The sequence below is a fragment of the Vanacampus margaritifer genome, chromosome 1 (assembly GCF_051991255.1).
Source record: "Vanacampus margaritifer isolate UIUO_Vmar chromosome 1, RoL_Vmar_1.0, whole genome shotgun sequence".
In the NCBI taxonomy this organism is placed as follows: domain Eukaryota; kingdom Metazoa; phylum Chordata; class Actinopteri; order Syngnathiformes; family Syngnathidae; genus Vanacampus; species Vanacampus margaritifer.
In genome coordinates this window covers 26,428,378-26,442,125 of record NC_135432.1, presented here as the reverse complement: position 1 = coordinate 26,442,125, position 13,748 = coordinate 26,428,378, and the positions used below count along the sequence as shown (strand labels likewise).

The following is a 13,748-nucleotide window of genomic DNA, read 5'->3' as shown; positions in this document are numbered from 1 at the left end:
ATGCAGTCACTTCCTGGTGCACTATTGGCTACTTAGAGTCACGTGATTATGCATCCAATCTGCCAGTTGAATACTGCCAAATGCATGAAAATCCAGGAAGTTGCAGAGCACAGTGCCGACTGGGGTTAGGTTTTTCTAATTCCATATTATTTTTAAATATACAACTTTACCCTTTGTACCTCACTCGCTCAACCAACAGTCGTTTCTGTTTGACGTGTTGTTGTATCCTGTTTCTGGGTTTGAAAGGCTATCTTAAGCTGTCAGTCACTGTTTATTTGAGGTGCTTACCTGTCTGTAATGTTATTAACAGGTGTTGTGAGCACAACACTTTTAGCTCATTTCACATTCTGTGATTATATGATCTATTAAATTGTTGTCGTTGTTGTGGCAGTGGTCATTTGTTACAAAATATATTTGTTCAACCTTAGAATGTATTTCTGTGACATGCAAAATATGATACTGTTAAGTCAACCTTCACAAGCGCTTCAGCTGTAACAAATAACTTTACAGAACACATGACACAAAAGAATAACAATAAAATAACCACAACAAACCAACAAAATCTAGAGACACTACGTTAAAGACAAGCAAGCAAACAAACAAACATGTATTGTGGCACAATTTGCATTCAAAAGTTCTACCAGATTTTGAGACTTCAGCAGGTCCCCGCATTTAATTGTTATATTTATTAATGTACATTATAAATGTCTCGTCATTAAAACATCAATAGTTAGTTAAAGTAAAAGTCAAGTAAAAAAGACTGCCTTTATTTTATATATATATAAATTAGAAAGTAATTATGGTACAGTGGTACCTCGGAGTTTGAACATAATTCTTTCCTGTGAAGTGTTCAAAGTCCGAATTGTTCAACTTTCGAAACATTTCTCATAGAAAATAATGTAAATGCAATTAATTCGTTCCCAAGCTCAAAAAACGGAAATATCTTATTTTAATTTCTATTTATGTTTTTTGCATGTACACCAGGTACAGTATTTACACAATAAAAAAAAGCCTCAGCTTTTTTGTTGTGGTGTGTTGGGATCAGTGGATTAAAAAAAATGCTACGTTGCGTTAATGGTGTATTTTACATTGGGCATCTTGTTAGACCACTATGGGGTCCTAAGAGGGGGTCCTCTTGGCAGTATTTACGGAAGTAGTCACTCACGGTAGTTACAACGGCGCGATAATCTTTCTACATCCACTGTGGTTCGTAGCACTGTATGTTTTTCTTTGCTGCCACTGGCACAGTTTCTGTCTTTGGGCCCATGTTGAAGAAAATTGTCATAGAAAAATCCAAATGCACTCGCGAATGTACGGAGCACTTCCGCGAGTGTTCACGCTCTGACTGGAAAATTAGCAGCGCTTCGTCTCAATGACCACAGCGTGAGCATTCGGCATTGCTCGGCTTCACTCGGCTACCCGTTCAGCTTTGCTCGGGTGTTCAAACTCCGAGACCGTGGTCCAACTCCGAGGCATTTTTTACTCAGATTTTTTGGTTGAGTTCCGAGACGTTCAAACTCAGAGGTTCCAATGTAAGGCGAAAAGGTTGTCTTTATTTTATTTTAATAAAAAACTAAAAAAACATTACCATTACTGATTGAAATGCATTTCCAATTAGGTGGCAAAACCACGTATGATTTTTATTTTAAGTTCATAACTGCTGAATGAAACTATTAAAGTAACGTAACCTAGATTAGTTACTTTTAAAATCAAGTGGTCAATAAAATAACTAAGTTACTTTTTAAAGCAAGTAATTACTAAAGTAAGTTACTTTTTAAAGGTAACTGGCATCATCACTAGAACTATTAGAAAAAAATTCTCAACAGCCAAGACACATATTTTACAATAAAAACAAATATTACAATTCACATTTTGAATATTTTTATATTCGATTTATATTCTATATTTAGTATAGGAATCTATCAATTTATATTTTACATATGTGCTGCACTGAAAGGAGAATCTCGTTTTATAATGTGCATCTGTTTGTATAATGACAATAAAGGCTATCTATCTTAGAGCACAGCACCAAAGTAAAATGTGAAATTTGATCAATTCCCATGGCACACCTGATGAAAGCTCCCAGTCACTGTGGCTGAAAATATGTGACTTATCAACAACTATTTTAATTTCAGAGAGAGAGGTGGAGGGGCCCTGCGATTGGCTAGCAACCAGATCAGGGTGTATGTACCCTGTCCCTGACCCTTGTGAGGACAAGCGGTTTAGAGAATGAATGTGGAAGAGGACCCTGCTACTTGTACCCTGTACCTTTAGGGGGCGATGAAGCAGTCTGTATCTACCCAGCTCTTCCTGCATGCTTCTGGGATTGATACATTCACATAACTTCATTTTACACAGCTCTTTGTAAAAGCTTGAGTATGACAGCTGGAGAGCAATATAAGGACTTGACTGATGTCTTGGTGGCACTGCATAGTAGAAGGGCAACGTTCAGGGATATGAGAACGCACTGATCTGTGACAAGCGTCTCATATTGTATTGCAGTACACTGTTTTGCTTGTGTACTCGTAGATGGCGAATGGACAGCTGTCAAGGGCCGAGGCATTGGCCTGCTCAGACTGCAGACACGCATGTCATGCGATGCTCTACTCTGACACAAAAAGTCTGCTTTTTGGAAAGATTCCCATCAAACATATCATACTGGTGAGAGGGGGAAAAAAACATACATATATATATACAGAAATTGTGAATGCTTTAGAAAAATCCTGCCCATTTCTGAAATATATTTATATATATATATTTTTTAAGTTTTTAGGTTTTTTTTGTTTTTTTTAAACAAATTCTCCTCACTATTATACGTCTTAAAGGTGTTTACACGTTTGTAAGCATTGGTGTGTACTGCAGATGTTTAACAGCCTCGGTCCTGTCACATCCCACAGATGCAGATGCGCTTTGACGGTCTGCTGGGTTTCCCTGGCGGGTGAGTCTCTCCTAGTGTTGCTTTTGTTTTATTCCTTCATGTGCCTCGACTCCCTTTTCATGACACGCGCGCACACACACCATGTCCAATGATATAAACCAGAGCAAACATTCACACGTTGCCACTGCAAAGACACTAGAAAATAGCCTATGCTCGGCATGCTAAACAAGGTGTGTTTGTGTCGTGTCTTATAAATCCTATTATGGCCACAGTCCACAGGTTAACTCTTTCACTGGTGTACATCCAACATTTTCTATATGATATTTAACCAAATCACAGCATGTGGCATTCAAAGAGAGTTTTCGGTTTGAAGCAGTTTGTGAACAGTGCTGAACTGCGGGGTGATCAATGCTTTGCTTAGCGGACCCTCGACAGTCGTTTGGCAGCAGACTAGCATCTCTCCAATATCTAGTTGCTTTTGAGTTTAAAGTCCAAGTCCTTCCGGATGAGCTACTAACGAAGAGTTTTAACCTACTTACCTCAACATTATGAAATGCATAGATTAAAGAAAATAAATTATAAGTGACTTCAGAAAGGTACATCTATCTACCACATTGCATAAGTTGACTGCTTAAGTGCAATTTTAGTTGAGTAGTACTAATCGGTGGATGTGCAATGTTCAATTCAACATCCTCTAGGGTGGAGTCATTTCAAATTCATCCATTGGATTGAATTGAATTCTGACAATCCCTGCTGTGGACACTGGACACCAAGGCAAAAACCAAGGTGATGTTCTACTTATTGTAAGCCAGTGCCCCATCTATGTGATTTTGAAGCTTCTATTTTAAGGTCTCGTGACTACATATTCTTGCTTTAATAGACTAGCAAGCACACATCCTCATATCCCTCATGAACACTTTGAAGAAGCCTCCTAGAAGGAGTATTTCACAGTCTGCATAAAAAAAAAGAGGTAATAGTTCAGGATGTACCCCGCCTACCACCCAAAGACAACTGGGATAGGCTCCAGCATGCTCGTGACCCTCGTGAGGATAAGCGGTTCAGAAAATTATTTCCCTGTGATTCTTAAGTGAAACTCTGATCTCACCAATCTCAATTTGCCTGGAGACGCGTGAGTTGAACACTTCACCTGTTGGCCTTTTGTAATCAGACCGTTTTCTATATTGATTTGAGCACACTGAGGAGCAATATGCTCGAACTCATTGAAATGTTTTCATATTTTATTTCTAACCTTTAACCGCCGATCCTCTGACCCCCTTTAGGTTTGTTAATCCGTCAAAAGAGAGCCTGGAGGCGGGGCTTTGTAGGGAATTACAAGAGGAGTTGGGTGTGGCTCTTTCTATATCTGAAGACGATCATTTGGATGCTCGTCATGCCCCAGGAACCGCATCCTGCCCTCGTCTCATCACTCACTTCTATGCGAAGAAGCTAGAGGAGGAGCAGATTAAGGAGGTGGAGCAAGCGGCTGTATCCACAGCAAGAGATCATGGCCAGGAGGTAATGTGTGTCCTGGTCCTTTGAGAATGACAGATTGCAGCCATTTTCCCAATCCCATGCTCTGCTTACCATCATGTCTTTCTCTCTTATGTCAAGGTTCTCGGGATGGTCCGAGTCCCGCTCTACACTACGAAAAGTGGGGGAGGCCTCTCTTCGTTCTTGTCACACGCGTTCATCGCTAACGCTCGCACGCAGCTGATCGACACTCTGTTGCGCCTTCAACTGCTTGGCCCGGAGCACCTGCACAAAGCCCTCAGGCACTCACTGAAGACACATGCACAGGGTGCAGTGGACCTGCAAGCAGCAATTACATTGACAAAGGCTATCAGGGATCAGTCTTGAATCACGGTAGATGTACAGTCACAATATAGATAAATACTGTCTAAATTAATCCACACTTAACTCATGGACCGGGATTGTCCCGAAATGATGTGTATGTCACGAGTCACCAACATGCTGCCTACGGGCGCCAAGTAGGCCTCAAGGGCCACTTGAGTAGCTTGCAGCCCGGTCCGTTTGAAAAGTAGATCACCAGTGAGTTTGTTTTTGTTGTGTGTTGCTATTTAAAATTAAAATAAACAATGTGCCACTTACTAACTTCATTTAATTTGTTTTATTTTGCTATTCTTTTATAAATCACACCTGCATTGGCGTTCATTTGGAAATTACTATACTGTTTAGTGGGTGTCCACTTTCAGTTACAGACTTACATTCCCCATGGCTTGAAAGAGCCTGTACACACTTTTGGATAAAAAATAACCCAAATGGTCAATTAGGGACCGACCCGTTTGAGTTATTTATTAAACCCAAAAGTTGGGTGAAATGAATAACATAAAACAACCCCAAAAAAATGTGTTGTAATTTTTGTTTCGTTTTTTCCACACAATCCAAAATATTGTTTTTTGGGTTATTCTTTTGACCCCAACTTTTGACTTACATGCATAGCCCAAAAAGCTGGGACAGCATCAAATTAGGCCCAGGGTTAACGTAAACACGTCGGATCAGGCGATTTCTCCGCCTTTGCTCAACACCACGGGGGTCTAAAAACTTCAACAGATGTCTCACAGTACTCTGGGTCACAACATAACCGGCTTGAAAGCAGTGGAGATTGTGTAGCTTGTAGCCGTGGAGCCATCCGTGCCCCTCCAGCTGATCCAGGATAAATGACGCTACCTCCAGCGAGTCCCATTGATTCTTTCTCCTGTACAGTCCCATGCACTTTAAATTCCGTCTGAGAGTACGCATACTTATTACAACGCTATCAACTGTGCGTTTAGCAATTGTAAAATCTCGCCACGCCCTAAACTAAACATGAAATAGAACTTAATCAAATCGTTTACATGAACTGCGTTATCCATTCTTCAGACGCGCCGTTCCTCTGCTACTACTGCTTCAAAGCATTTTTTCACGTTTTTACATGATATTTTTCACGTTTTTACATAACTTTCACGTTTTTACATGATATTTTTCACGTTTTTACATAACTTTCATGATTTAACATTTATCATGTTAAAACGGGATATGGCTCTTGTTTTTTTTTCTTGGTGTGGCAACAATACGCTTCTGTAAGAGAAAACAAACACAACGATCAAAAACACAGATTCCCTCCCACCCCCTGTAGTATGGATCTGTGGAATACCCTACACCAAAGTAGGTGCAGTTACAAGATTGTTAAGTAAATAGCATGGCTGCATGGATCAGTGCCTTTTTTTTTGGAAAACAGGCGTTTGAGTATTTTCAGTGCATTTATGCATATATCATGGAGAAACGCTCTTTGTGTGTGCATACTGTGTTGAATAATGTCTGTTTCATGGTGCATTCTGTAACTTTAAACCAATCATTAATTGAATAATGTATTGGAGCTCAAAATTAAGGTTTACAATGTGTTATGTTTTGATTGATGAATGACGCTGAACTAGATAAAATTTGGTAGGAACAAGTGGATGTTCCTGGTGTTTTTAATTTCAAGTTGGCATCCTGCTTTACTGTGAGTTACAATGCTACATATTTCCATTTACTTTGACTGTCTTTTACATACCACATGTCAATCAGAATGGCTGATGGAACACGGAATGAGTTACTGATGAACACAAAACTGATAAATGAACTGGTGGAAGTGGCAAAATATTCAGCACCTATACATGGTTTCCTTGTGAGGCTTAAAGAATCCCCCAACTCATCAGAGGTGAGAAGTTACCATCTTTTTGAGAATAATGATGTCCTTTATTTGAAAATGTAAGAGTGTTGTTGCATTGAACTACTACTACTAAAACTGTAGCAAGGTGGATCATAGACCAATGAAGAACATTCTTTACATTCATACATTAGGGTGTGGAACCAGTTGTGACTACACATTTCTTGCCAAAGCAATTATCATTGCTATCATTAATGTTCTTTGTATTTTAGGTGGTGACTTATGCTCCCATCACACTTTTATCTACACCTATGCCAAAAGCTGTTTTCCTCCAAGCCATGGAAGTGCAACCTCACTACAACACACTGGTGGATAAGATCAGCCAGCAACCTGACTTCCTGCAAGAGGCTCTTGCCAAGTGGGATGGCGACTTGATATTGGGGTCTAATCCCACATCATAACTGGATAGATTCATCATGAAGTCAGGGAGATATTTTTTTTTAAATATATTTGAAGAAGATTGAATATTCGAATAACCTTCTCCAAAACAGCCATTATTTTTACATCTTTGTCAGGTGATATGTACGGTAACTACCTATAAAATATTATTACTAAGGATAACAAATTTTATTTTGAAATATGTTTGTATTCTAGCACCATTACTGTGGATGCGTTCACTGCAAGGTTGTTCAAGATACACCAGCATGTCCTTAAAGAAGGACGGTTGCAGGTATGGGAGCCCGCCTATACTGTATAAGCTTGTCTAGCTAAGCTTGCCTTCAGGGACTGTGGCACAGTCATGGTGGAAGGAAGAGGAACACAAAGTGTCACAATCTCATCACATCACATTACATTGCTCAGGATATAATTGTCCAATATAGTTAAGACTAAGATTCTTGGTGAACTAAGGAATGACCCCATACAATTAAATCATAAGACGTGCTCTCAAGGGCCTTTTTTTATTTTTATTATTAACGTGCGTAGAAAAGGTTCTGAATTATTTTGTAGAACTAAAATCACCAAATTCTCATTTTGTGACTACCAAATACTAATTTGTGGCTACAAAAATGTTGGTGGATCTTTGTACCTTTTTTGTTTCTCTTTTCAATGAATCACACAATTTACAAAGTCCTGATGCTACGTGGTTAAAACAGTAAACACTCTAAATCAGTTGTTCTCAATCGTGGTCCTCAAGTACCCCTATCCAGCCTGTATTCCGTGTCTCCTTCAGCCAACACAGGTGTTTCAAATGACCAGCTAATCAGCGAACTCTGCATGAAGCCTGATAACGATCCTCAGCTGTGTTGACTAGAAAACATAGAGACATAAAAAAAAAAAAGGCTGGTTAGGGGTACTCGAGGACCGAGGGTTGAAAAACACTGCCCTAAATCATTGACCGGTTCGAATCAAAAGCCGTGGAATAAAAATGTGTTTTAAGATGAGTTTTAAAAAGGACAAAGAGGGGAGTTTGCAAGAGGTAATTTCAAAGAGAGGGAACCCCAAAGGAAAGGGCTTCCCTTCCAAGCCTTTGCTGTCTTTGGTACGCATTCCTCTTACCTCATTCACTTCCAGCCATTTTCACGGAAGCAACCCCCTTCGCTCCTGGCTGTTTTTCTGGATTTTGACTGATCCTGCAAGGCCCACAGAATATTGTGTTCTATTGCTATAAAAACATGGGACATACCAAAGGAAATATTATCGTTTTTACTTTCCTCAGAATTTTCTTTATTTGTATATGTATCAGCAATTAACATTATAATGTAGCTAAATTTCATCATTATTGACAAACCTATTGAAAACACTGGGGAAAAGGGCTTTTTTCAAAATGGCCCTGGTTGATCTCTTATACTCTGTTGCCACCTGATGGCCGTTTTTGAAATAACTACTATTGCTTTCAGCGACCTCTTCAGGTCAGATACTGCATCAAAGCCTTATGTATGCTCTCTAGCATAAAGAAACAAAACAAACAAACAAAAAATATATATAAATATGTTTTTGGGACCATGGCAATATTTAAAATAGAACATTTTTATACGTTTTTGGGAGCAAATGAGCTTTTAATCTGAAAAATTACTATGGAATGTTCTTAGGCACCGATTACATACATACATTTACCATCAATGTGTCAGGCTGTCATTTACTAATTTTGCCTTCTTTCCAGTCAATTGTGTTAGGTCTGAATCGATCTGACTACATGTGGGAGCAGGAGGAGAATGGACACACATCTCTCAAACAGATTGAGATCAACACCTTTGCTGCTGCTGCTGGAGGTGTCGCCTCACGCATGCCTGATGTACACCGGTGACGTAGTTGGCAACATGTAGCCCCAAACACTTTAATATCTGTAAATATGGCTTTTGGATTAGTGTACCTGAAAGCCCTGATGTTGAAAATCTGAGAAACATATCCATGGGAAAATAGGTCTCTGTTGTCACACAATTATATGCACAGAAGTAATATTAATAAGATTCTATGTTTACATTTTAAATATTAAACTTGAAAATAGCCTGTACTGTTCAAGGCTTTAAGATTGTCAGTTGGCAGTTTGACCCTGAAACAGAATATTTTACTTTCATAGTGTTTCCTATCAAAACAATTTCAACATCCAAATTGTGCACTGATTTTTTTGTGTTGTTGACCTTCCTTTCTAAATGTCTGTTGCTAATATTGACAAAAACGTCCTTTACCTTATTATAACAGACACATTCTTAAGGTGGCTGGCCAGCTGGAAGAGAGCCAGCGCATCATTGATAACAACGCTGCGGTGGGTCTGGCCAAGGCTGTGGCCAAGGCATGGGAGCTTTATGGATCAAAGCGGTACGTCCCCTGAAATCTGTATTAAAGGGATACTTGACTCATTTAGCCATTTTCAGCAGTAAAAAGTTAATATTTTGTTTAGAATTAATTTGATAACTTTATTATTTTTCATGTGCAATTAATACCTTTAAAAACACATCTTGCCACTTGCTGTCGACTGAAAATGACATCACGTCTGCTCAGGGCTAAGGTAACAACCAATCATGGCTCAGTTTGCGAATGTCACATGACCAAACCCAGACCCAGAAAAGTGGCGACCCATGATTGGTCGTTGCCTGAGCTCTGAGCACCTGTGATGTCACTTTCAGTCGACAGCAAGCATCCCTTTAAACAACACTTCATTGCCCAATAATAGCTTTTATATCTGAAATAGGCATATATAAATGAAGAATACATTATTTCCATTTATTAGATGGCTATTCGATACAGTTATGCACCATACCCCGAATGTAGAATGTCTTTAGGTAGTGGTAAAGTGTTTAAAAGCAGCCCTGTTGTCATTAAAGAGCGGTTGTCATGTTCTTGGTGGAGGAGAATCAGATCAATATCCTGGATCAACGGATAATTGAGAATGAGCTGTGGAAATGGTAAGGTGTGATTATTTAAGACCTTGAGATAATCTTCAATGACTTCGATGTTTAAAATAAAACCTTTACAGCTTTTCTGTAAAATGCATTCTTTGCTCACTGAACATGTTTTTATTTAATGATAATCTCACAGTTTTCAATGTTTTGCAGGAATATTGCCAGTATACGAAAACGTTTTGAGGATGTCTTTGAATCTGGAAAACTTGATGAGGACAAGAGACTGTTTGTGTCAGTGTTATGTCCATCAATACCCAACATGAAAAACAACGTAGACTTGTCTTTCTGCTTGTTTTAATACAGATGTGTCTTACCACAAATTCAGTGATTGTCGGGAGGTTGCAGTGGTCTACTTCAGGAATGGCTATATGCCTCAAAACTACAAGTCTGAAAAGGTAATGACTTACTGTATTTCTTCAAAGGGAACCACACAATTTTTTCAATCAGACAGAGGTACATGGCAAACTTTTTACTCTAAAAAGGATATGTTTCTGGAAGACTCCAAACTCCACTCACAATGGACCTCATTCACTAACTCCTACGATATACGCCAATTTTTGCACGTTTTACACACAAATGTGTGATTCATCACTATATTCATACTTGAATTATTAATAATAATAATAAAAATAGTATTAATAATAATAATAAATAAATAACTTAAATCGGCCATTTGCTAATGGTCCCACTGATTTGTTCCTTTTTTTTTTTTTAAATATCTATCCAAAAAGCACACGCTCTAGCTGTATGAATAAATATTTCACTGCACACATATGTCTTTTTTTCCAAAATGGGAACATAAATAAATAACTGATCGGATCCCAAAGTTGAGTAAACCTGAGATCATTTTCTCATCAGAAATCTTTAACGTGTAAAAAGAAATCATACTTGTTTCAATTGTACCAGTTCTTTTTTCTTTTTTTCTTTTTTTAGGCCTGGGAGGCCCGGCTGATGATGGAATGTTCTTTGGCTGTGAAATGTCCGGATATCAGCACCCACCTGGCTGGAACTAAGAAGGTACAGCAGGTGCTTTCTAAGCCCGGTGTTCTGGAACGGTTCTTCCCCAACCAGCCACAAATAGTGGAGCAAGTGAGGGCCACCTTTGCTGGCCTTTACACTCTGGACATGGTGAGCAACAACCTGAGCCTGTGAATCACAATACAAGTTACACAAAAGCTTTTTTTTACTCCACGTTGTTGCACTACAAGGCACAAAACCATTATCTGCAAGTAATTACTATTGCTGATCTCTACAGAAATCATCAACTTGACTGTTTCATTCAAATTCCAAAATGAAAGCAAAGACCATCAAGGAAAAAACTGCCACGAAATGTTAACCTAACCTCTGAAAATCACGATTCACAATGAGATAATAAACTCTGAATAGTCGATGCAAACGGTGAAGTTCATTCTTTGAGAGGCTCTCATGAATCCGTACAGGCTAGTATGAAACAAAAACTAAATTAATTAAATAAAAAATTGTCAGTAACAATGGTAACGTAAGATAAAACATTCCCCATAGGAGGATAGAAGACGAGCCCAAAAAGTTTACAAGCTTGTTTTCCTGTCTACATCCCTATACTGCAATTGAGGGCCCATTTATACAACACTATTTATAACAGAAACGTCCAAATACTGGCCTAGCATATGTATTACAGTGTTCTATGCTTTTATGTGAAATTTCTTAAGTTTATTTATTTATTTATTTTAATTGAAGGGAGCAGAGGGTGACAAAACGGTAGCAATGGCTTTGGCGACACCGGATCGGTTTGTCCTGAAGCCTCAGCGAGAAGGAGGAGGTAAAAGTCATTAATTTCATCATGCAGCAAAACATCTATCAGTTTTCTGCACTGCATGGTGGCATTTTATGCGTTAGGGTTAGTACTGCTCTTTTTGATGCATTGCTAAATCCAGAAAGCTTGACCTTGGTAAATGAAGTAATCACACTTCTATAATTCGAGGAAACAACATTTACGGACAAGATATCCGCGAGGTTCTTGGCAAAGTAAAAAACAGTCCGGAGAGGATGGCCTATATCCTGATGGATAAGATACAGCCCGTGCCTACACAGAACTACCTGCTGAGAAGAGGCAAGCCCCTCAAACTAAGTCATTGTCTGAGTGAACTGGGCTTCTTTGGAGCCTATGTCAGGTAAGCACATGCAGTCACTCAAAGAATTGCATTTCCATGCTTGTGTCACATTGTTACTATCAAGATGAGGAGTTTAAAGAAAGACAATAAAAAGTTTCTTAGCTCATCCTGACATGCTTTTTTGTGTGCAGGCGAGGTAAAGACATGGTGATGAATGATTGTGTGGGCTATCTTATGAAGACAAAGAGTTCAGAACACTCGGACGGTGGTATAATTGCAGGAGTGGCAGTCTTGGACAACCCGCTCCTCTTCTGAGAAGTGTACCTGGGCTTGACACAATTCAGCGCAATTAGTCAACGGTGCACTCTTGCAGTTTTTCTCCGCCCTGCCAGTCGACCTAATAACGCTCTGCTAATGCTTTGCTCATTGCCAGATTGTTCAGTATGAGCGTTAGAGTTAATAATTAAATTTAATATACTGTAGAAGGTGAATTTTCACCTGATTTTTGGCACCCCCTAGATTCTATGGCACCCTTTTGCACCTTTGCATCTGGCCTATTGGGTGAGCCGGATGTGCCTACCTTGACAACTTGGCTAAACTGCCAAACTGCAAGATGCCAGATTATCAGAAGCTAATACTTGAAGTAGAACACTGTTATCTAATGTTTACATGTGTTATCACTGCAGCTCTGCTTACCCGTTGGTCCAATTTAACAGTCACAGATAGAGAAATTTAGGGTGGGCCAATACTGAAAGATACAAACACATTTGCTAGCTTCAGAGAAACAACCATTTGAATCTAAGCCCCCCATAAAAGATCATGGTGCACATAATTAAAAAGACAAACGGACCACGTAAGAGTCTGCAGTAATGTGCTCATATTCAAAGTAAAATAGCCGATTAGTCAGAGATTACCTTCCCTTTCTTGGATTAGAACATCTTTTTTTCCCCCCAGTGTCGTTTATGGAGTTAGAGCACGTTGCCGGGCAATCCACGGATTAATTACGTGCGTGACATGCTATATAGCTTGCAGCGGAAGATTTGATTCTGTTTAAGTGTACCCTCGGTGCGCATGAGGCGCCTGTACCAGATGTTGGTAACCTCCCTCCCAGACAGTGTTAAAGAAACACGCTGCTGTCATAATGTGGACAATGCACACAGTCCAAGTGCAAGTGTACTACCTCACCGCATGCATTTCTCAATTCACGTTTATTACACTGCATTCAGTGCGGGGAACACCCTTGAATCATAAAGCCGTCACGCGGGGTGATGAATGATTCCATTATGGTGTAAAAGCTGTCAGCCACAATGACCTCTAGTTTTAGCAGCACTAGGAATGTAAATGAAGAATGCATTTGTCTGCAGTACTGTGTTTACAGTCTTGTAATGAGTGTAAGCTGCTTGTGACGCTCTGCACGCGGCAGCAGAGACCGCAAACATGTCTGTCTGTCGGTGTCTGTGTGTGAATGTTGGCGGCTTATCGCATCCATCTCCGTGGGCGTGTGTTTGTGTGTGCATGCAAGTCATGAAGAGGGTGAATAATACAAGGTTATCAGAATAACATTTACAAGCGTGAGAGAGAAATTGACGTGGGGTTGGGTTGGGGTGGGCTTTGGGTGTTTGCCGTGCATGGATGGATGGATGCATGCAGGGGGAAGGAGGTAGAGCAAGAACAAGGGATGCTGAGGGAGAAAGATGGTATATTCATAGCAGCAGTGGTATTTATAGCCG

General features: G+C 39.6%; 2 protein-coding genes and 1 long non-coding RNA gene across 7 annotated transcripts; 2 read left to right on the top strand and 1 right to left on the bottom strand.

Annotated features, from left to right (window-relative positions):
• Positions 1-64: 64 nt before the first annotated feature.
• Positions 65-4,995, top strand: LOC144035043 (U8 snoRNA-decapping enzyme). Of its 5 annotated transcripts, none has more exons than XM_077544413.1 (5): positions 65-124; positions 2,530-2,661; positions 2,898-2,938; positions 4,159-4,393; positions 4,490-4,995. In XM_077544413.1, the coding sequence occupies exons 2-5, from the start codon at positions 2,530-2,532 to the stop codon at positions 4,733-4,735; spliced, it is 654 nt and encodes a 217-aa protein (XP_077400539.1). In that variant the 5' UTR covers positions 65-124; the 3' UTR covers positions 4,736-4,995. The 5 variants fall into 5 exon arrangements, with proteins under 5 accessions (XP_077400539.1, XP_077400512.1, XP_077400523.1 ...); XM_077544386.1 differs by lacking the exon at positions 65-124 and adding an exon at positions 1,098-1,206; XM_077544397.1 differs by lacking the exon at positions 65-124 and adding an exon at positions 1,112-1,383.
• LOC144035065 (uncharacterized) lies at positions 4,976-9,320 on the bottom strand. Its single transcript, XR_013288364.1, has 3 exons — positions 9,215-9,320; positions 8,085-8,158; positions 4,976-7,835 (listed from the first exon to the last, which is right to left on the bottom strand). It is a non-coding gene; the product is annotated as an uncharacterized LOC144035065 (long non-coding RNA).
• LOC144035060 (glutathione synthetase-like) lies at positions 6,435-13,594 on the top strand. Its single transcript, XM_077544427.1, has 12 exons — positions 6,435-6,578; positions 6,800-6,945; positions 7,182-7,257; positions 8,689-8,828; positions 9,228-9,344; positions 9,851-9,931; positions 10,082-10,159; positions 10,254-10,323; positions 10,862-11,056; positions 11,645-11,726; positions 11,889-12,078; positions 12,210-13,594. Exons 1-12 carry the CDS (start codon positions 6,435-6,437, stop codon positions 12,331-12,333), a joined length of 1,443 nt encoding a protein of 480 aa, XP_077400553.1. The 3' UTR covers positions 12,334-13,594.
• Positions 13,595-13,748: the final 154 nt, after the last annotated feature.